Source organism: Aspergillus wentii (genome assembly GCF_001890725.1).
Source record: "Aspergillus wentii DTO 134E9 unplaced genomic scaffold ASPWEscaffold_1, whole genome shotgun sequence".
Classification (NCBI taxonomy): Eukaryota; Fungi; Ascomycota; class Eurotiomycetes; order Eurotiales; family Aspergillaceae; genus Aspergillus; species Aspergillus wentii.
Genome location: NW_024467832.1, coordinates 4,209,067 through 4,228,773, shown reverse-complemented (window position 1 = coordinate 4,228,773; position 19,707 = coordinate 4,209,067). Strand labels below are relative to the sequence as shown.

Below are 19,707 nucleotides of genomic sequence, written 5' to 3'. Positions count from 1 at the left end.
CCCCCCCACCACCACCTACCACCACCACGATCATCACCATTCCTCTCTGACCCTCCCCTCAGTTTCTTTTCGTCTATCTGAACCCCTCCCCTCCGGGTCTGCTAATCTGATCGATCGGACAGTCCCGAGGAGGATGCTGAGGTTATGAACTTGCAGGGGCCCTGGTTTGCGGTTGCGCTCAAGGCTCCTAGCGCACTTCGGTCTTTAACACACCCGGTCTCGACGTCTTTCCCCAGGCTGTGATTTCGCCTCAGAACCGGAATTCATTGAGGCATGATATAGTGAAGGGGGATTTTGTATTAAAGATTTTTCCTTCTTTGATTGGTTTCATTTCATTCGCCTATAAATTGTCACCTGTGGAGTATTTTTCTTCGCCTTCTCCTTTCAACCACGATTTCGAAACGATTTATCTCCCGACGCTCTGCACGTTCTCTACGACCGGTTCCGATACCCAATTATACCAAAATCGAATTGCTGGCTGACTCTTTTTGTCGTTTTTGTTATCCCTAATCGAAAAAGTACACCCCGAACAAGGAAATCGAGGGATTATCAATCCGAGTATGGCAGATTTGGGAGGCCAGAATGGCCGGAACTACCGGCCTTACGGACACCCTTCGTCCTTCCAGCGAGATGCCGCGTTTTCTGAGATCTTCGGCGGGGCACCACCACCGGGACGTTCCCAAACAATGAATTCACAGACGCCTCAATTTTCTCAGGATCGGGCTCACACAATGTCATCACATGTTCCACATCCTCAAATGCAGAGGGGCCCGCCGCCTCCTGCACGGCAGATGCAGAATGGATATGCACCAGCACAGCCAAATGGTTACTATCAAGCATACCCTGGAGGCGCTACCATGGCTTCCCAACCTCCTCCACAGAACCTCCCCCGACCGTACCCCGGACGCTTCGCCTATCCTCAACCCCAGAGATTGGATTCAAGACCAGCCCCTGGTCCCCAGTATCCGGACGTGAAGGGACCAGGTCGGCCGCTGCCCCCACCCGCCCTTAACTCCGATGGTTATAGGTCGAGGTCAATGGCCAGGATGGGAGCTCAGGGGTACCAACCGCCCCCTAGTAGCTTCAATCACACATCTGCCACCGCTTTCCGCCAGCAGCCGTATCATTCCTCGTCTCCGATGACCGCTCAAGGACGACCGGTACCTTCGAGAACCAGTAATGAACGTGCCATGTCCATGACTTCCTACAGCGCAGACCGGGACCAGTCTCAGACCACGAGCACCGGACGAGTGATTCCAGCCAGACGACAACCCTCTGGGCCGAGTCAACCACCGGTTGTGAGAACCGAATCGGAACCTGTTCCCCTACCCAACGCCAATGGACCTCCCCGCCCGCCCAGCGACCCATCAATGAGCGCTCGCTCCATGTCAATGGCGTCTACTGTTGTGCCGGACCGAACCATGAGCATACAGAGCCAGTCGACCCAAAAATCAAATGGTCAGACAACACTAGTGTCAAGCAACTCACGCCGTAGCAAGGTACCGCTGGTTTATCCTGCCCTGCTCTCGCGAATTGCCGACGTTTTCCGTGAAAGGATAGCACTAGGTGAACGACAGAAGAACGGGCTATCATACCAGAATGCTTTCACAGGTGCAGAAGCAGTAGATTTGGTTTCCTACATCATCAAAACAAACGATCGGAATTTGGCTCTTCTGCTGGGACGTGCTCTTGATGCGCAGAAGTTTTTCCATGATGTCACATACGACCATCGCCTTCGAGATGCTCCAGGTGAGCTTTATCAGTTCAAGGAAACGATGGGAGAAGAGGCACCCAGTTCAGAGGTCAATGGTGTATTTACGCTTCTAACCGAGTGTTACTCGCCGACCTGTACTCGGGACAGCCTCTGTTACTCAATTGCATGCCCAAGAAGACTGGAACAACAGGCACGATTGAATCTGAAGCCACAACCGGGACTGCGAACTTCCGCCTCTAAAGGCAGTTTGCACGGCGATGATGACAACGACAACCAAAAACTATGGATCAACATGGTTCCCAAGGAGGTTTCCGACACTATTGATGACCGGGAAAAGAAACGTCAAGAGATTATTTTCGAGATCATGTACACTGAGCGTGACTTCGTCAAGGATTTGGAATACTTGAGAGATTTCTGGATGAGGCCGTTGCGGTCCGCTGGCAATGCCAATCTTTCGCCGATTCCAGAACATCGACGTGAGAAGTTCATTCGAACGGTATTTGGAAACTGCTTGGAAGTCTTGAAGGTTAATGGTGGATTGTGTGAAGCCCTCAATACGAGACAGAAGGAAATGCACGTTGTTCAAACTGTTGGCGACATTTTCCTCCAACATGTGCCAGGATTCGATCCCTTCATCAAGTACGGTGCCAATCAACTATACGGCAAATATGAATTTGAGAAGGAAAAAGCATCGAATCCAGCGTTCGCAAGATTTGTGGAAGAGACAGAGCGTCTTAAGGAGTCTCGGAAACTGGAATTGAACGGATATTTGACAAAGCCAACAACACGTCTTGCAAGATATCCTCTCCTGCTCGAACAAGTTGTGAAAAATACGGCAGAGGGAAGTCCAGACAAGGAAGACATCCCCAAGGCCATTAAACTTATCAAAGATTTCTTGTCACGGGTCAATACCGAAAGTGGAAGAGCCGAGAATCATTTCAACCTTGTGCAGCTGAATACGGCTTTGAAGTTTGGCCCGGGTGACTATGTTGACCTGAAGCTCACAGAGGAAAACCGTCAAATGCTCACCAAAATGGCGTTTAAGAAAACACCCACCGATAGCTCTGAAGTTACCGCATATCTCTTTGACCATGCAGTATTGCTCGTCAGAATTAAGGTTGTCAATAAACGCGAAGAGTACCGGGTTTACAGGAAGCCCATTCCTCTTGAACTCTTGGTCATCGCTCAAATGGATGAGGTGATTCCAAGGGTTGGAATCGCCAAGAGGCCTTCATCTAGTTTACTTTCCAACAAGGCTGCCGCAAACCCTCCTACTACGAAAGATGGACTTCCCATCACTTTTAGGCATCTTGGAAAGGGCGGGTACGAACAGACCTTGTATGCTACATCTCCAACGCAAAGGCGGAAGTTCATTGAAATGGTCGAGGAACAGCAAAGAAAACTCAGGGAGCGAAATAGCAACTTCTACAAGAAAACTGTTCTCTGTGAGAATTTCTTCACAAGTGTCAACCGGGTTAATTGTCTTGTTCCAGTCGACGGTGGCAGGAAATTGGTCTATGGTACGGATAGTGGTATCTACCTATCAGAGCGTTGGCCGAAGGACAAATCTGCGAAGCCAAGGAGAGTTCTTGATGTCAGTGGGGTTACTCAAATAGATACCCTGGAGGGGTATCAGCTGCTCCTTGTTTTGGCGAACAAAACACTCTCCTCGTATCCAATGGATGCTCTTGAGATAGTCGAAGGCCAGAATACTCTAGCAAAGCGGCCCAAGAAGATCCAAGGCCATGCAAACTTTTTCAAGGCTGGAATCGGACTCGGACGGCATCTTGTCTGTTCCGTTAAGACCTCTGCCCTGTCGACCACCATCAAGGTTTACGAACCAATGGACAACCTGGCCAAGGGAAAGAAGAAGTCCGCCGTCAGTAAAATGTTCCAAAGTGGCCAGGATACTTTGAAGCCATTTAAGGTTTGTCAACTACCGTGCCTACTTTGTCTTTAATATCAGCCATCTAACTCGAAAATTAGGAATATTACATCCCCGCCGAATCTTCGTCCATACACTTCCTTCGATCGACACTCTGTGTTGGATGTGCCCGTGGTTTTGAAGTGGTCAGTCTTGAAACCACCGAAACACAGTCACTCCTAGATCAGGCCGACACGTCCCTTGATTTCGTTGCAAGGAAAGAAAACGTCAAGCCAATCTATATTGAACGAATGAATGGCGAATTCCTTCTCAACTACAGCGACTTTTCCTTCTTTGTCAACCGAAACGGCTGGCGTGCCCGTTCAGATTGGAAGATCTCTTGGGAGGGTAATCCCAACGCATTTGCGCTTTCTTACCCCTACATCCTCGCTTTCGAGCCGAACTTCATCGAGATCAGACATATTGAGACGAGCGAGTTGATTCATATCATGACTGGGAAGAACATTCGCATGTTACATTCCTCCACAAGAGAGGTAAGTCCTGTAGTTCCCATTGGCAACTGGATTCAACCTTTTGCTAACTCTGTGCAGATCCTTTACGCCTACGAAGATGAAACCAACACGGATGTGGTGGCCAGTTTGGATTTCTGGAGCCAGCCGCAGCAGCATTAGGCCAGCAGATTGGGGGATAGGCGATGGCATCTGTTGCAGGTTGTTTTGATTGCTCTTAAAAAGACCTCTTGTCATTTCAAGTGGCATCTCGGTCCTGCTTTTAAGCAGCTGTTATCTTTCTTTTTTGAGCTGTGACACATTTTTCTTCATTTTAATACCTCATGCCGTTGACATGTTTAGGTCAGCATTATCATTTGCCCACTTCTTCTGTGTACAATGAAGCGCAAATACCACATGCTTATTCTTATTGTTTTCTTCATTTTCAGTGTTGCTCCTTTTCTCTGTTTCTTTCCTATCTAATCTTTTATCCTCCTAGTTGCATGAACACCATCTTGTGTGATGTCTAAAACCTATTACTCTCTTAGTTGGCCTGCTGCCTCTTGCATGCAGTGATTCCTCTTATTGAAAGTATGCCTGATCGCTCGCAAAGTCCAGGGAACGTCGTTTCCATCTCATGATCTTACATATCCTCAATTTGGCTTATGTTTAAAGGACCTCTGGACACATTACCCCATATCCATACATACCCAATAGCATCTTGTTATCTGAATAAAACAATAACATGAATACTATTCAATCAATGCACTATCATTAAGCTTGAAACAAGGATTACATATAAATTGTTTCGAGATCTCGTACTGTTATGTCATACGAACTCTTACAGGAGCTTGGGCCTTGCGTTAAGATATATTTTTGCCTCGGTGCCTGTCGATCGAAGATGATCAATGATCACCAAAAAAAAAAAAAAAAAAAAAAAAACCTACTACCACATATGCCCTATCGCAGACAGCTACGACCAAAAGAGTAAACAGTGTAGATACTTTTTCTTCCTCATTTACTACTATTCAACTAAGAAGACATAGAAGGATAGAAGAGACATAAGCCACGAGAGCACACACAAAAGATGAAATGACAAAGAGGGAATCTTGCTGCGCTGCTGAGATTGGGACAAGTGCCATTGACGAAAAAAATAATCGAGATGTAAAAAAAAGACATGGGCAAAGGAAAAAAATTTATGCAGGAGTGTTCCAGTGACAATTGTCAACAATTAAAAGGATGCTATCTGACCCGGAAATAACAGTACACGGGCATAGGAAAACAAGGGGAAATCTTCAGCCGAAGGAAAGGAAGACATATAAGAAACCAAGAAAAAATCGAGAGAGAAATTCGAGAGCGACAGCCAGAGATCCCATCACCTCTTGTTCTCATTTCCTCTCTACGAAAGGGAGGAAATGGTGCCAGTCATCGAAAACGGAGCATTGCATTTTTGCCTCCTCCCTTTCAATAAGAAAAAGCTATTAACGTGAATAAACGGTCAATATTATCCCCATAGACAGTTACTACCTTCGTGCCATAAGTTCCATTACGTTGGCACTGACGGTGTCAAACCGCGAAACCATAACCCGCACTTATAAGTCAAGGGTTTAACAAACAGGGGGTATCTAAGCCTCTCCGTTTGTCTCGCCAACCTGACCCTGGCTTGTTTCGCGAGTCATGCGAGCCTCAATCTCCCGGAGTTGACTCTCGCGAGCCAGCAACTCCTGTCGCTTCTCAGCAATCTCACGCTGCACCTTGAGCTCGATCTCGCGGAGCTTCTCTTCTTCGCGGCGAAGCTGTTCCTCCTTAAGGCGGACGGATTGAGATGCTAGGTCTTCAGGGTTCATAGAGGAATCTTGGGTACTGTTTCAACCTGTTAGCTGCAAATGTACGACACTGGGATATATATATATAAGAGCACATACGGAGTAGCACCATCGACGCTCTTGCTGAGCTTCTCGGTACGGTAGTTTTCGTAAAGGAAGTCGTGTGTGATCTCCTTCAAATCTGCCAGATGGCTGTGCAGAAGAGCGCTTCGGATAGCCAAGAAATCAGAGTGTCGGGGGTTCTCGACTTCCACAACACCCCAAGGGTACTGCCTAGCTCGCACTTTTCGGCCATCGATCTCCACAAAGTCGTCGGAGCCAACAATGGCAAATGGCATCAATCCACGCAACTCAGCGTTCTCCTCCACGGTGTCCTCATCGTCCTCTTCGATATCGTAAGGGAAGTTGTAGACGGGAATACGGTAGTGCTCAATGTCCTCCATAATCAGCTTCTTAGACTCGGCCAATTCGGCAGGAGTGAGAGAGTCGGCCTTTCCGATGACGGGGATGACGTTGACACGGGGGGAGAGACGCTTCATCAATTCGATGTCCAGCTCACGCAGGCCGTGGCCGGTTGGTGTGATGAAATACAGAAGAACGTGCACACGGTTGTCCCTGAATCTGGGGTTTCGCTTGATTCGTGATTCTTCCGCAAGGATATCATCGTATTGGCGCTCGAGGTATCCGACAATCTCACCAAAGCTAAGGAGCGGTCAGCCCTGGAAACCAAATGGTTATGTCATATCCATGCGTTAACATGCCTTGCTTCGTTATCAATCTGGTCACCGAAACCCGGGGTATCAACAATGGTTAGGGAGATTCGAGTGCCTTCATCATCCAATTCGAGCTCTTCACCCCAGCTGTCAGTATATCCTTGCCCCTCAAATAGATAAGAGAGGTGAATCCAACTTACCGACTGTGACAGGCTTGATGCGGACACCTTCCTCGATGTGAGCGTTGGCAGCGTCGTCGGCATCCTTGCCCTCAAGAACTTGCTTCCCGCAGAGTGTGTTGACAAAGGTTGTACGTCCTGTAGGATAGAGAAAAACACCGAATCGATCAATTTATGTCCGTGGGGAGAGGAGTTGCGATTTTGTTATCACATACCGGTTCCGCTGGCACCACAGACCATCAAGCAGAACTGGATACCCTTCTTGACATTTTTCTTGCGACGGAGCTTGATCTAGAATGAGACTCAATTCGTTTATATAATAAAAGTGCGAATGGGATTGAGTGGGTAAAGGGGAGAAACAGAGACCCGTGCAGGGCCATTTGGGGGAGAGAGGGGGAGGGTTGAGCGGGAATCTTTAGGAAGAAGCCAGAAAGGGGAAGCAAGCAACATACCGCGTTGAGAGCTGACGACATGGTGGGTTAAAGGAGAGGAGAAATTGATAGAGAAAGAGAGAAACGAGATTAGGACGAGAGAAGATGAAGCCAAAGAAAAACCAGCGAGCGAATGGCAGGGACAAGGACGAGAGGAGGGAAGCTGGGAAGGGAATGGATTTGGGGGTGGAGGATGCTCTCTCCTGAGGTCTCTTGGGTGAGTTGAGAGCAGTTCCGTTAGAGAGAGCAAGAAAGAGAGAGAGCAGAGGCCAGCCTAAGCAGGACTAGGGGGCAATACGGGGCTAGTAACGGAGTGGTATTGCTTCCCCCTTTCCCTGTGCAGCAGCGGCGGTGGGACCAATCAGAGCAGGCGATTCTGCTTCTCCAGACTGAAAAGCACAGGTAACTTTGGGTTCTGATACAATACCGTACAACAGTTCCAATGATAATCAGGTACAAGGTAATTATTAGTGTAGTTCTTGCAGGAAAAACGGTCAAAAAGGAAAAACGAAGAGGAAAAAGGAAAACCATGCGATTGATCTTCGCCTGAAACTATCTTATTTTGAGAATCGACAACAGTGGCTCAATCGAGGCCATCCCAAGCTGCTTGCTGGCCGAATCCACCCCGTTTAGGTCTCTCTCAGGGGCTCCGCGGCCGTGGGTCTCTGCGGCCCGCCGTAGTGGTATTTGATACGTCCATACGATACACCCTGTTATGTAAGCCTGAACTGTCTGGTGGCCTGAGGAATCAAGGCATTCAGGCATGAACAGAGCTATCCACTATTGTTGTTTCTCTCACGGTTATCTCATCGTCATTCCCGATTTTCTAGACATAGCGCATTGTTTCCATCAGGAAGATTTACACAGGAGCTAGATCGAGAGCATTCCAGAGGATCTATTATTATGACTTGACAGTTTATCCAAACATCCCTCTTACTTTCTCCCGCGCATTGCGCATCAAAGATCCTCCCTCGCCATCGTCGCATACACCAAAACTCATCTTTTTAGTCTCTATATTTACCTGAAGACCTTGTCTCATTCATCAAGATGAACACTAGACAGGTTATCGATGAGTCCGTGGGACCTTACTCTCTTTCTGCCATCTTCAATAGTGAAAACACCTGCTTTTCCGTCGGTCTGGATACTGGTTTCTGCGGTAAGCCTCGGTCACATGCATATATATAGATGGGGAGATAGATTGCAACAGCTCTTCAGTTGGCTATATCGAGCGTAAATTTGTACAAGGCTGACATTTCTAGTCTTTAATACCGACCCTTGTGAGCTTAAAGTATCTAGAGGTACGCACCCCTTGTGTTGCATGCTTCGCCATCACAACTGACTGGACCCAAGACTTCAATGCTGGCATCGGGGTAGCGGAAATGTTGGGTCAATCCAACTACCTTGCCATCGTTGGTGGGGGAAAACAACCCAAGTTCCCCCAGAACAAGGTGCGTCTGTTTCCAGCCATCCAAGTCTTTGGCATTTACTCACGGCTTCAAGTTGGTCATCTGGGATGATGCGAAGCAGAAGGCGGTTATCACGCTCGAGTTCCGCACCTCTGTTCTCGGCGTCCGTTTGTCCAAATCACGTATTGTTGTTGCATTACTGAACAATATTCACATCTTCGCTTTCTCCAACCCTCCTCAGAAGCTCTCTGTCTTCGAGACCTCCGATAACCCAATGGGACTCGCTTGTCTGGGGAACAAGCTTCTTGCATTTCCAGGTCGATCCCCAGGGCAGGTTCAGCTAGTTGAACTAGAGACAGGAAACGTCAGCATCATACCTGCCCACAGCACTCCTTTGCGCGCCATGGCGTTGAGCCCTGATGGGGAGGTGTTGGCGACGGCAAGTGAAGCGGTGAGGGTTCATGCTATAGTTCAATAAGCGCCTTTTCACTAATTGCATTCTAAGGGTACTCTGATTCGTGTATTTTCTACGAGGAACTGCACGAAGATGGCCGAATTACGACGGGGAGTCGATCAAGCGGTGATATTCTCACTTGCTATCTCCCCTTCCAACAATTTATTAGCTGTGACATCTGACAAGTCTACTCTCCATGTATTCGATATTCCAAACCCACGCACCGTCGCTCACCGTAGCCCGTCGCCATCTTCACCATCGGAAGAAGGCACCAACCAAAAATGGGGCATTCTGGGGAAAATCCCTCTACTCCCAAGGGTCTTCTCGGACGTCTATTCATTTGCGAGCGCGCACTTTGAAATTGGCGAAGAAACGCCACCTGGTTCACAACATGTACAGTCCCTTGGGACATCCATTGGACGGCCGGTCAAGGGGGTGATAGGTTGGCCTAATGACCACACCATCATTGTCATTGGCTCGGGACGAGATGGAAGGTGGGAGAAGTTTCTTATTCGTGATGGAGACGATGGAAAACGATACTGTGTGAGAGAGGGCTGGAAAAGATATTTGGGCGGTGGTTGACGCATATTCTTCCGGCTGTGAGGATTGATATTCAAGTCCTATCTAAGCATTTCGCCCTGAGATTTCAATGGCCTTATCCTGCAGCGAATGGTCCCTTTTCTCTTGTCTCAGTCAAGGTTGTCTTTTGAGACCCAGTGCGAAGCCTGAATGATAGCTGCAGCTTGCTGCGCTATGCAGTTAGAACAGGCAACAATCACCCGGATTGTCCACTGTTATAGCTGCCATTTCCATTCCTTCATTTCCATGAGACATAGTCTTGGATTTGATTTCAAATTAGTCGCTCTTTTGCGGTCGCTGTGAGATATATAACAGACAACTAGCTTAGCGAATAGACATAATTGCCATATTAAAAGAATCATGTTCATCGGCGCCGTTCGCGTCTATCTCGGTGTCGTGAGTCGGGGGATCTTGACCTCGGCGATCTATCCCTACGAGACTTTTCTTTCCTTGACGGCGAGCTGTCTCTGTAAGAGCGTCTTTCCCTCGATGGTGAGCGACGGTCCCGATGGCGTCTTTCTTTGGAGTCAGATCTTCCCTCGTCCCGGCGACGGTGATGACGGTGATGACGACTTGATCTCTCCCGGCTGTCATCTCGTCTTCGAGATGATCGCTTCTCGCTGCTTCGCGCCTTCACCAAAGCTCGAGAGACCTCTTCCTTTTTCTCCTCAATGAGAAATTCCTTCATCGGATCCTCCTCGTCGTGCTCTTGCATGAGTTTCTGAAGTTCGATTTCCTCTTGCAGAAGAGGCCGCCTGTGGGGTTCGTCCTCGCTGGTCCTTCTCTTCTTCCGTCTGCTATCCTCCCCGTCTTTAGCATCGGTATCCCCCATCAATCGTGCAACATTATCTCCCTCTTCCTCATCATCGCGTTTCTTGTATCTCACATGATCCACCCGAAGTAATCTTCCTAGAACGGTCGCTCCGCCCAGATTATCGACAGCTAGATCGGTACTGCGCTGGTCCTCGTATTTCAGAAATGCAAATCCTCGACTCTTTCCTGTCTCTTTGTCGCGTACAAGGTTCACATGGACTGGCTCTCCAAATTGCGAAAAGATTGTTACTACGTCACCCTCGGAGAGGTCAAAAGGGAGACCACCAATGTAGATATAAGCTGTATCCCGGTAGTCTGCGTGCCATGAGGCTTCAGGGGGTCTATGTAATTCCTCAATGTCAGCAAAGCGACCGTCGCGAAGGTTTGGAGATAATCAGAAGAGAGGACAGGACGTACATGGCATTTTCGAGTTCGCGCTTGTTGAGCGCCTGGACCTGACGGATACCGTTCATTATTAGATCTTGAAATTGGGACTGAACAAAATGAGGGCCATAAGCTGCACTCCCAATAAGCAGTCTCGTCTAACGTGGATGGTTTGCGTTGGGGGGAGTGAGATGGACGGCGAACCACGGCATTAATTAAGCTGCGAAAAGTCGCAGGCCAATCTGTATCACGGGCTCTCCGCGCAAGGTCCCACCCGCCGCCGACACATTAATGTTTACCACCATACATCTTCACCTCCAAGCACGACTGACTTCTGGCAGCAAAACCGGGGGATTATCGTTTGATTAAGCAAGGACCTGGCTCTGCCACGGATACCTTCCTTACTCGACAAATTATCGACCTTGAAACAGTTCAGAGTGCATCAGCCACAGGCATCCGTCTCGAGATTCCCCTGACCCTGCTCCGCTCGCAGTCCCAATCAATATTATTCACCATCCGCCCAAAACTTCGGCATCAACGCGTGAACTCCTGTCGGGCGCCCTATAGAATCATCCCACCCAACGTCTTGGAATGATCCGCGCAGGTTGAGGCATGGTCGGAATTGGATAAAGACAATGTCTACATCAAGTCAAATTCCCGGCTCCAAATCGGGCGGGAATAACAGTCGACCATCGAGCAAGGATGGCCCCAAGAAAAACATCTGGTCTTCCATGCTGGATGGTGTCGCTAATGGGAAGCGATTGCCAGAGAAGAATCTGTTGATATTAGGTCAGTTTCTGTCTCTTGTGGCTTCGGTCTCTGCGGTGTTTTTATTCCATGTGCTTTGATGGTCCCGCATGGCCACACGTTTTGTCGGCTCTTATGACGTGTTGCTAATATATCATTTTTTTAGGAGGCACACCTGAGAGCCAGAGAGAATTTCTAGATACATTATCCGCAGACACTTCGGACCCCAATCCATCCAACGAGAAGCGAAAAGGCAGAATACCGCCGGTCGCCAACCAATTTGCCCTGGGATACACATATCAGGACGTGCTAGATGCTGATCAAGAAGGTAAATGGCTCTCACTTGAATACGGGTGATATTATACGCCCTTTATAGCTATAACCTGGCTAATGATTGCTCTTCTGAAAGATACACTGGCGCGTGTTTCCGCATACCTGCTTTCTGAACCTTCCCTGTCCTTTGCGCCCCTCCTTCAACCACTCTTGACCCCCCAATCCGTCCCCGAGACCTTGGTCGTTATCCTGCTGGACTGGTCGGACCCTTGGACATGGGTTCGGCGACTAAGGGAATGGGTTCGCCTTTTACGACATGTGCTTATTTCCCTCGATGATGAGACAAAAATCGTCATGGAGGAGACTATGACAGAGTGGCGCGATCGGAAGAAGGGTATGGATTCGGCCGCTGGAGGGGTGACAAGCTCTGGTGGACCAGTTACTATACCTTTGGGCCCTGGTGAATGGGATGAAGGACTAGGGATTCCAATGTGTGTGGTCTGCCAAGGGGTACGTGAAGCTACATGCTTGAGCTTTAAAGGAAATAGCTGCTCATCAAATTTTTGCTCGGAAAACAGGCCGATAAGATTGAGAAATTAGAGAAGGATCATGGTTGGCACGAAGAAGAATTCGACTTTATTCTTCAGTTTATGAGGACGCTCCTCTTGAAGCGTGAGTGCTAACAACTTCTGTGCTAACTGACTCGCTCATTATACTAATATGAGTGGGACAGATGGCGCATCATTGATTTATACCACACCGTTTCTTGCGAATTCCCTACAGAGCTTGATACATGCTTCTCTCGGGATACATTCACTTTTGAAACGCCAGTCGCTTAAACATAATGTCATCGACAGAGACAAGATTCTGGTACCATCGAATTGGGACTCGTGGGGTAAAATTCGGATTATCAGAGAAGGGTTCGATATGGAAGGTGTATCAACTGGCTGGTCAATTGAGATCCAGGATCCTCCCGAGCCCCTTATTCCCGGGCCCGTGGAGCAACCACAAAGCGAACCTGGAGAGGGAATGGATGATGGTACAAGCGCCGTCACAGTTTTCGAGCAGACTATTAAAGACCCCAAGCGGGATACTTCGATGACACACCCGGGCAGTCAACAGAATGGAAACAAGATCGAAGTCGAGACGTCTGATATGCAAGGCTTCTTGTCTAAGCAGGTCGAAGTTTTGGAGCAACTGAAGGTTGAGGACGAGAAAGACCGTGCAACTAAGCAAGTGCCCCAGTTGGAGATGTCACCCTTGGATGATAACGGACGGGTCAACGAGCATATTGGGCCCGTACAATTTAACATGGGAGGAATTCAAGTTGATGCGGATGATATGCTGAGGAAATTAAAGGTGAGTAGCCAGCCCACAGGAAATACTTTCTATGATCGGTGAAATAATTTAATGATTCTAATTTATGCAACAGGAGAGAGAAGCCAGTCGGGCTCAACGAAAGGAGGCTCTTTCCTCGCCTGGCGACGAGAAGGCACACAACCAAGCTCTGGCAAACTTCTTCGCGGGCTTGGTCAAGAAACCAGGTGGCAGTCCTCGTGGCAGCCCATCGGCATAAAAATCACCTATTCGAATGATACTTTTTGTTGGATTGTATTTTTAATCGCTTTCGCACAGTACATATTCCCGGGGATTGAGCATCCCGGCTTAGCGACGGTCAGTCATTGTTCTGATAAGGGAATGGCTTTTTGGGCTGGATTGGGAGTCAAAGAGATGATGGATCTGAAATAGCACTTATTATTTATTCCCCATTTTCCCCTGTGTGGACTTTGTTTTTGTCAATGGAATGATATCTCATTAGCGCACCAATGTGAATACCAATTATCATTGCATGTATCGTCCCAGAATATTCATCTAAATGTCTTGCTAACCCACTGACTAGAGTTACACACTTGATGATATTATAATCATTGCATGACCAGGAAACAAGCAACACCGTCAGTCATTGCCTGTGTGTGTGACTTGACCTCGGAACTTTCACCATCACTCCGCATTTTGACCGGCTATGGAGCGACGATCTGTTCCCCACAGCCTGATTTTCCAACGTTCGATGTTGTCGATAAATCCCTTTTAAATAATCAGTCGATACTCTGAATATTGTCGATATCCAAAAATACCACATCTTTCAAAATGGCAGGAGATTCCTCCCATACTTCGCCACCATCCAGTGGTACTTCGGGTTTCTTCCAACAGACCCCCAGACTGACTAACTCGTTCTATGAAGATGAAAGTTATAAACGAGTGTTTTCATGTGCGTTGTGACTCTGCTCTTTGACCATACTCGAATCATTCTCACAAATCCACTAGTCTATCTCCCTCCGTCCTTGCAAAATACCTTAGCGCCTGACCTCTCTGGATTTGGAACTCGCGTCATAGATCGCCGTGTTTTCGCTCATGTTGCCGATGCAGAGCGCAATACCCCGTACTTGAAAACATGGGACAGCTTTGGACATCGTGTCGATACGTTGGTCACTTCTGAAGGATGGCGTTCGCTTTCTGCCATGGGAATAGCCGAGGGCATCGTGGCCATACCGTATGAGAATCAGTATGGTCTATACAGCCGAGTCTATCAGTTTCTCAAATACCACCTCTGGGCAGGGGGTAACGCGATAGTTACATGTCCATCCGCGATGACAGACGGTGCGGCTAAAATGTTGGCTCGACAACTTGCCAAAGGGCAGTCACTTTCTGAAATGGAGAGACAGGTATTCGACGAGGCCTATCGGCGGTTGGTCTCGAGGGACCCCGAATTTGCCTGGACCAGTGGACAATGGATGACTGAAAGACCTGGGGGGAGTGATGTTCGGAACACGGAGACGCAGGCGACTCACTCGCCTGCCTTCACGGCTGACGAGAGCCGTCACGACACAGATGGCCAGCCATTAGGACCCTGGGAAATCAACGGGTTCAAATGGTTCAGCTCCGCGACTGATTCCCAAATGTCAGTTCTTCTTGCCAAGATGCCTGATGGTACTCTATCTGCGTTCTATGCCCCGATGCGTCGACAAAGCCTGGCGTCGCTGTCCTCCGACATTTCATCTCCTGAGACCGACTTAAACGGTGTCCAAATCCACCGTCTAAAATCAAAACTGGGCACTCGTGCCTTGCCAACTGCTGAGCTCGTCCTATCAAAGATGCGAGCATACCTCATCGGGTCTCCGGGATCTGGAGTCAAGGAAATCAGCACCATCCTCAACATCACCCGTGTGCACAATACCGTCTCATCTGTTGGCGGATGGGGCCGAGGTCTAGCGATCTCCCGTGCCTTTGCTCGTGTTCGCACAACAAGCGGGAGATTGCTTATTGAAACACCAGCTCATGTCCGGACAATGGCTCACCAGCATGTCGAATACCGCGCAATGACACATCTAGCATTCTTTGCCGTTGTGTTACTCGGTATCACAGAGAATGCTTCTAACGCATCTGCACCCCTCCCCAGTCATTTAGGGATTGGTTCCCAATCTGCAGTTCCCGCTCGTCTTCTTCGTCTCGTCACCCCTCTAGCCAAGGCCGTCACAGCTCGAGCAGCCATCGCCGGTCTCGCGGAGTGTATGGAGTCACTAGGTGGAGTAGGGTATCTGGAAAACGAAGATCCAGAGCTCAACATCGCCCGCATATACCGAGACTCAAACGTGCTTAGTATATGGGAAGGGACCACAAACGTGATGGCGGATGATGTTGTACGGGTTCTCAAGGGTCGTGACGGAAGCAATGTCCTCAACAGCTTGACGGAATGGGTGCGCACAATTGCGAATCAAGTCGTTAGGGATATTTCAATTACAGAGATTCTGCTCAAGGCGACTGATGTTCTGACTGCATATATTCAGTCGGAGTCAGCGGAGAATCTCAAACTGAATGGTCGGATACTTCTCTCTCGGCTGGGCTGGCTTATTTGTGCTACGTTGCTTGCTGCTGATGCGGCGAGAGATGGAAATGAAGTAGCCCGGGAGGTGAGTCGGAGGTGGATGGAGAGAAAGGAGAGAGCTCTCTATGGGTTTGCGGTTATGGAAGATGGCAAGGATGATGTATCAAAGGAGAGCGTTGAGTTGGATCGCAGGATTGTCTTTGGCGATTCCCCTCCGACTTTTACCGGCAAAGCGAAGATTTGAGATAGCAGTACAGCTAATATTATCGTTTGATAAACTAGCACTATGTGCACAACAAAAAGTCCAAGCTTCACTCTTGATAGACAATTCACCACGGGTACTATACAGCTAGCCTAGGAACATTCTTTATGCTTTTGTATCATCGATGACTCCCTAAGCATACTCGAATACTTTACCAGTTCTCCCACACCGCATCTGGCAGGACATTTCTCATAATCTGCCAGTGGGCCAAAGCACTACGATCCTGGTACTTGTGAAGTAGCCCAGTCTCCTTGGCCCTCAAGACCTTCTTTCCGCCTTTCTCGATGTGGTCAAAGATGGATGGGTCGACCTCATGCTTGGGCACGAGGTAGTTCTCCCGAGACTTGCTACTTAAGAAATCGGCCCGGACTGGATCTCTGAACTGAACAGGAGTGGCGGTCTTCTTGCAGAAAACGACCATGTTTGTGAAGTCCACGTGGCCTTCCGCGACGGCATCTTCACGGAAGAACCGGCAGCTTGGGAAGACGGCACGGATTGTGCGGACGGTAAGTGCGGCTGGGTAGAGGGAGAGATCTCCGGCGAAGTTCTGGCTCAATTATCAGTAAGATGGACCCATATTACTACGTCAGATGTAAATCACAAAGGGGAGAACTTACGATAGCAATTACTCCGTCATGCTTGAGGAGCGAGTCCAAATCTCTCAGGAATTCAATGGTGAAGAGCTCAAGAGGCTCTGCACCTCCGGTAAATACATCATGGACAATATAGTCGTACTTGGCGGACTCCAAAGACGACTGGGCGCGCTTGACAAAGGTCGTCGCGTCTTCAATGGCTGCAATGTGGTTGCTTGGCAATTCGAAATACTCAGCCGCAAATTTATGAACAACAGGGTCAATCTCGACAATAGTAGTCTCGATGCCATGGTTAATCAAGGCAGCGGGAGTGGTGCCAACTCCGAGTCCACTATTCGCAGTCAGTAAGATGATCATACAGTAGATTTTTCTGTTCCTAGTTATTCGAGATCTTACACAACAAGGGCTCTGGTGTTAGCATCTGCGCGAGCTTCGCCCGAATCGGTCTCGACCAGACGAATAGCTTCCAGCATGGCAAACACAGCATAGATAGGGTCCTTCACAGCGGGATGATAGTTCGCGGGCATTTTCGTCCACTGCCCCCCAAGAAGACTGTGATCACATCGCATGACGCGGAAACCATCGTGCATGTTCTCCAAAACAGAGATGTAGCCAGTGTTTGAATCCTGTCTAGCCAAAAGGGCATAGCCTTCTTCCTGAAGGGCGGAGTTCAGCACCGCAGTGGTATGTCCCAGAGGCAAATGCACGTCGGAAGTGAGAGAGAAAAGAATAGATGGAATGGCAAGCACAAGCCATTTGGATGGGATGACCGCAGCATAGAACACACCAACTAAAAACTGCAGACCACATCGGGACAGAAGAAAAGTCGTGCCCAGAAACTTTGAGAGGAATGCCTTAGCAAAGTGATCTCCTGCAGAGTAGATGATATAAGATCCCAGAAGAGGAACATGCTCTGAGACGATGTCACCATGCGGCTGCAGTTTGAGACCCAACTGGAGCAGCTTTCCAGCACATGCCACAGTAAATAGAACCAGAGGATAGAAGGTAAAGAGCTCCGTGATGACAGGTCCAGTCGGATTTCCCAGCGACGAGCTTCCTTGGGTCACAAAGTACTGGATACTGGGAACCCAAAATGCTAGCGCAGGAAGTAGATAGACAGCCCGTCGATTGGACAATCGGCGGACGTGGTCTTTCAGAAGCCATCCGCAGCCTGCAACAACACCCACGCCATAACCGTGGAAGATATGCGACGCCGCAGCTCCATACACAGGAGACAGAGTCATCTCAAAGACAGGGGAATAGAATCCTAAAATGAACAGCAAAGCCACACCAGCGACCACCTTCTTGGTGTTGGCCTGCTGAAGGATAGTCTTGACAGACAACGACGACATGGTGCTAGATCTCCAACACAACCTGTCTGGTACAATCAAGGGTGATCAGAGACGAAAGATATAGGTTGCCGAGGAGGCGTAACTGGGAGATTCTTGTCAATTCAAATCCATTTCGCTTTCATTTCTTCAAATCATGTGGCCTTTATTGGGGCGGACGAGGGCCGGTCGGGGATGCGCAACTCCCCTCCACCGCGATGGCCGGCAAGCAAAAACAGACATGAAACAGACAGGAGCTGGTCTTACAATTCTTTTCTTCAGATAGAAAGCCGACTATCCATAATAAACCCCTATCCTGGCCAATTGTAGACTGTTATTCGTTGCTGGTCTGTCCACGGCGGAGATGAAGGAGTTTTGCCGTCTGCTTCCGAGCGTTTCTTCGCCTTCGTTAGCGGTTTGTTTGGACCCGTCATCATCATCGCCGTCCATCTCTGTCGCCATCATCCCCATTCTCTCCAGCCACGTTCAGAAACAATATCATTATGCCGTATTTGCCAATAGGCACAGGAGTCATGACCCAAGAAAATGTTACCGTCCAGAAGGATATAGCATCCGGATCGAGGCCCCATGAGCCTTCGCTTGAGACCCGGGTTAGGAACCGTCGAAAGTGCTACTTGGATATGCACCCGGAGTATTTCTCTGCTGATCTTGAGCTCGCCGGTCCGCTTGCTCTATCCTTGTTTTTTTGATTCCAACGAGTCGATTTGACCCTTGCGTTAGATCACGAAAACAAAAAGGAAATGACTTGAACAGCTAATGCGCAGCCCTGCAGACCCCCTACTATACGATCGCCTGATCCGTCGATTCCAGACGCCAGCGGAAAGGGAGGCCGAAGGCCGAGCGAAAGGATTCTCTGGTGTCCTTGAGTCAGATCTGCTACGGTCGGAAGCCAAGTTTGATGCACTTGCGCATCCTGACCCCCATGCGATGTTCAACTACACCCGCGGCCCCAGTGGCGAGATTCTTGCCGAAGACAGGGATGAAATCCCGCCGAGTAAAGAGGAGGGAGAAAAGCTTTGGCGATGGGAGATGACATTGCGGTTCTTGAGAGGCGAAGATCGCGACTTTGACTACGCCAAGGTCGATGAAAATGACGAATACGATGATTTGACCGAAGAGCAAGATCAATATTTTGACGACGAAGAACCAGAATGGGTTGTTGATGGAGACAACGAAGATGTCCAATCACATTTGCAAGGAGAGACGGGAATACAAGACTTTTGAGCAGGGCAAAATTTGGCACTTCAGCAGACCACTGCTGTTATGAGGAATTATGCCTACTTATAGTGCTTCTTCGTGCCCGGGTGTCACGATCTAGCCAGCGTCGCCCATCTCATCTCATAATATACTAACCTTGCCAGCCCCCCGTTCTGGAAGACCGGCACCGATAGCAACGTTCCTGGGTAGCAAAAGTTGTACTTTTGCCGATCTAGCAGTTGCGCCTGCAGCTCTCAGTTCCACTGAGACTCGATATCAGATTCAAGTTCCAACTATGCAGCAATTCTCGATGCACCAGTATTGCAATCACCAGGCCGATATTATCCATCGGGCTGTCAAGTAAAGCCACGCAAAAGTGCTACAGCATATGCATGTTTCCTCAATGAGAGGGGAACGGGAATGAATGCTGCCAGCGTCAGCGGCTGGCCTCCTTGTCCACTCTACTGAGGTGCTTTGTTATATCCTCTCATTCTCGATACGAGATTTATAGCTTATTTCGTGTCACTTAGT

At 48.8% G+C, this 19,707-nt stretch overlaps 8 protein-coding genes across 8 annotated transcripts; 5 read left to right on the top strand and 3 right to left on the bottom strand.

The window, feature by feature from the left end:
• Positions 1-560: 560 nt before the first annotated feature.
• Positions 561-4,270, top strand: rom2 (putative Rho guanyl nucleotide exchange factor (Rom2); the record flags this gene model as incomplete). The annotated part of the gene is made up of 3 exons (XM_040830175.1): positions 561-3,641; positions 3,701-4,132; positions 4,190-4,270. 3 exons carry the CDS (start codon positions 561-563, stop codon positions 4,268-4,270), a joined length of 3,594 nt encoding a protein of 1,197 aa, XP_040695289.1.
• A 1,125-nt stretch (positions 4,271-5,395) lies between these two features.
• Positions 5,396-7,375, bottom strand: aspA (putative septin AspA). The gene is made up of 6 exons (XM_040833035.1): positions 7,258-7,375; positions 7,021-7,096; positions 6,827-6,943; positions 6,675-6,762; positions 6,013-6,615; positions 5,396-5,950 (listed from the first exon to the last, which is right to left on the bottom strand). The coding sequence occupies exons 1-6, from the start codon at positions 7,276-7,278 to the stop codon at positions 5,713-5,715; spliced, it is 1,143 nt and encodes a 380-aa protein (XP_040695288.1). The 5' UTR covers positions 7,279-7,375; the 3' UTR covers positions 5,396-5,712.
• A 908-nt stretch (positions 7,376-8,283) lies between these two features.
• On the top strand, positions 8,284-9,678 carry ASPWEDRAFT_23686 (phosphatidylinositol-3,5-bisphosphate binding protein HSV2; the record flags this gene model as incomplete). Its single annotated transcript, XM_040832519.1, has 5 exons — positions 8,284-8,392; positions 8,496-8,534; positions 8,587-8,684; positions 8,737-9,093; positions 9,148-9,678. The coding sequence occupies 5 exons, from the start codon at positions 8,284-8,286 to the stop codon at positions 9,676-9,678; spliced, it is 1,134 nt and encodes a 377-aa protein (XP_040695287.1).
• A 361-nt stretch (positions 9,679-10,039) lies between these two features.
• ASPWEDRAFT_101819 (uncharacterized protein) lies at positions 10,040-10,961 on the bottom strand (the record flags this gene model as incomplete). The annotated part of the gene is made up of 2 exons (XM_040827420.1): positions 10,040-10,829; positions 10,906-10,961. 2 exons carry the CDS (start codon positions 10,959-10,961, stop codon positions 10,040-10,042), a joined length of 846 nt encoding a protein of 281 aa, XP_040695286.1.
• Positions 10,962-11,507: 546 nt separating this feature from the next.
• Positions 11,508-13,468, top strand: ASPWEDRAFT_23684 (dynein family protein; the record flags this gene model as incomplete). The annotated part of the gene is made up of 6 exons (XM_040832518.1): positions 11,508-11,661; positions 11,786-11,947; positions 11,996-12,402; positions 12,441-12,564; positions 12,626-13,251; positions 13,325-13,468. The coding sequence occupies 6 exons, from the start codon at positions 11,508-11,510 to the stop codon at positions 13,466-13,468; spliced, it is 1,617 nt and encodes a 538-aa protein (XP_040695285.1).
• A 572-nt stretch (positions 13,469-14,040) lies between these two features.
• Positions 14,041-16,019, top strand: ASPWEDRAFT_167620 (putative acyl-CoA dehydrogenase; the record flags this gene model as incomplete). Its single annotated transcript, XM_040830174.1, has 2 exons — positions 14,041-14,161; positions 14,218-16,019. 2 exons carry the CDS (start codon positions 14,041-14,043, stop codon positions 16,017-16,019), a joined length of 1,923 nt encoding a protein of 640 aa, XP_040695284.1.
• On the bottom strand, positions 15,789-18,305 carry ASPWEDRAFT_35183 (spermidine synthase). Its single transcript, XM_040834167.1, has 3 exons — positions 17,027-18,305; positions 16,655-16,961; positions 15,789-16,584 (listed from the first exon to the last, which is right to left on the bottom strand). Exons 1-3 carry the CDS (start codon positions 17,980-17,982, stop codon positions 16,189-16,191), a joined length of 1,659 nt encoding a protein of 552 aa, XP_040695283.1. The 5' UTR covers positions 17,983-18,305; the 3' UTR covers positions 15,789-16,188.
• Positions 18,306-18,461: 156 nt separating this feature from the next.
• On the top strand, positions 18,462-19,203 carry ASPWEDRAFT_48145 (uncharacterized protein; the record flags this gene model as incomplete). The annotated part of the gene is made up of 2 exons (XM_040837065.1): positions 18,462-18,639; positions 18,752-19,203. 2 exons carry the CDS (start codon positions 18,462-18,464, stop codon positions 19,201-19,203), a joined length of 630 nt encoding a protein of 209 aa, XP_040695282.1.
• Between the last annotated feature and the right edge of the window lie 504 nt (positions 19,204-19,707).

Coding starts and splice junctions, on each gene's coding strand:
- ASPWEDRAFT_35183 (XM_040834167.1), bottom strand. CDS start 17,982: ATGTCGTCGTTGTCTGTCAAGACTATCCTTCAGCAGGCCAACACCAAG. Junction 16,962..17,026: donor AACACCAGAGCCCTTGTTGT/GTAAGATCTCGA, acceptor GACTGCGAATAG/TGGACTCGGAGTTGGCACCA. Junction 16,585..16,654: donor ATGACGGAGTAATTGCTATC/GTAAGTTCTCCC, acceptor TAATTGAGCCAG/AACTTCGCCGGAGATCTCTC.
- aspA (XM_040833035.1), bottom strand. CDS start 7,278: ATGTCGTCAGCTCTCAACGCG. Junction 6,616..6,674: donor CAGATTGATAACGAAGCAAG/GCATGTTAACGC, acceptor ACCGCTCCTTAG/CTTTGGTGAGATTGTCGGAT. Junction 5,951..6,012: donor AGCGTCGATGGTGCTACTCC/GTATGTGCTCTT, acceptor AGGTTGAAACAG/TACCCAAGATTCCTCTATGA.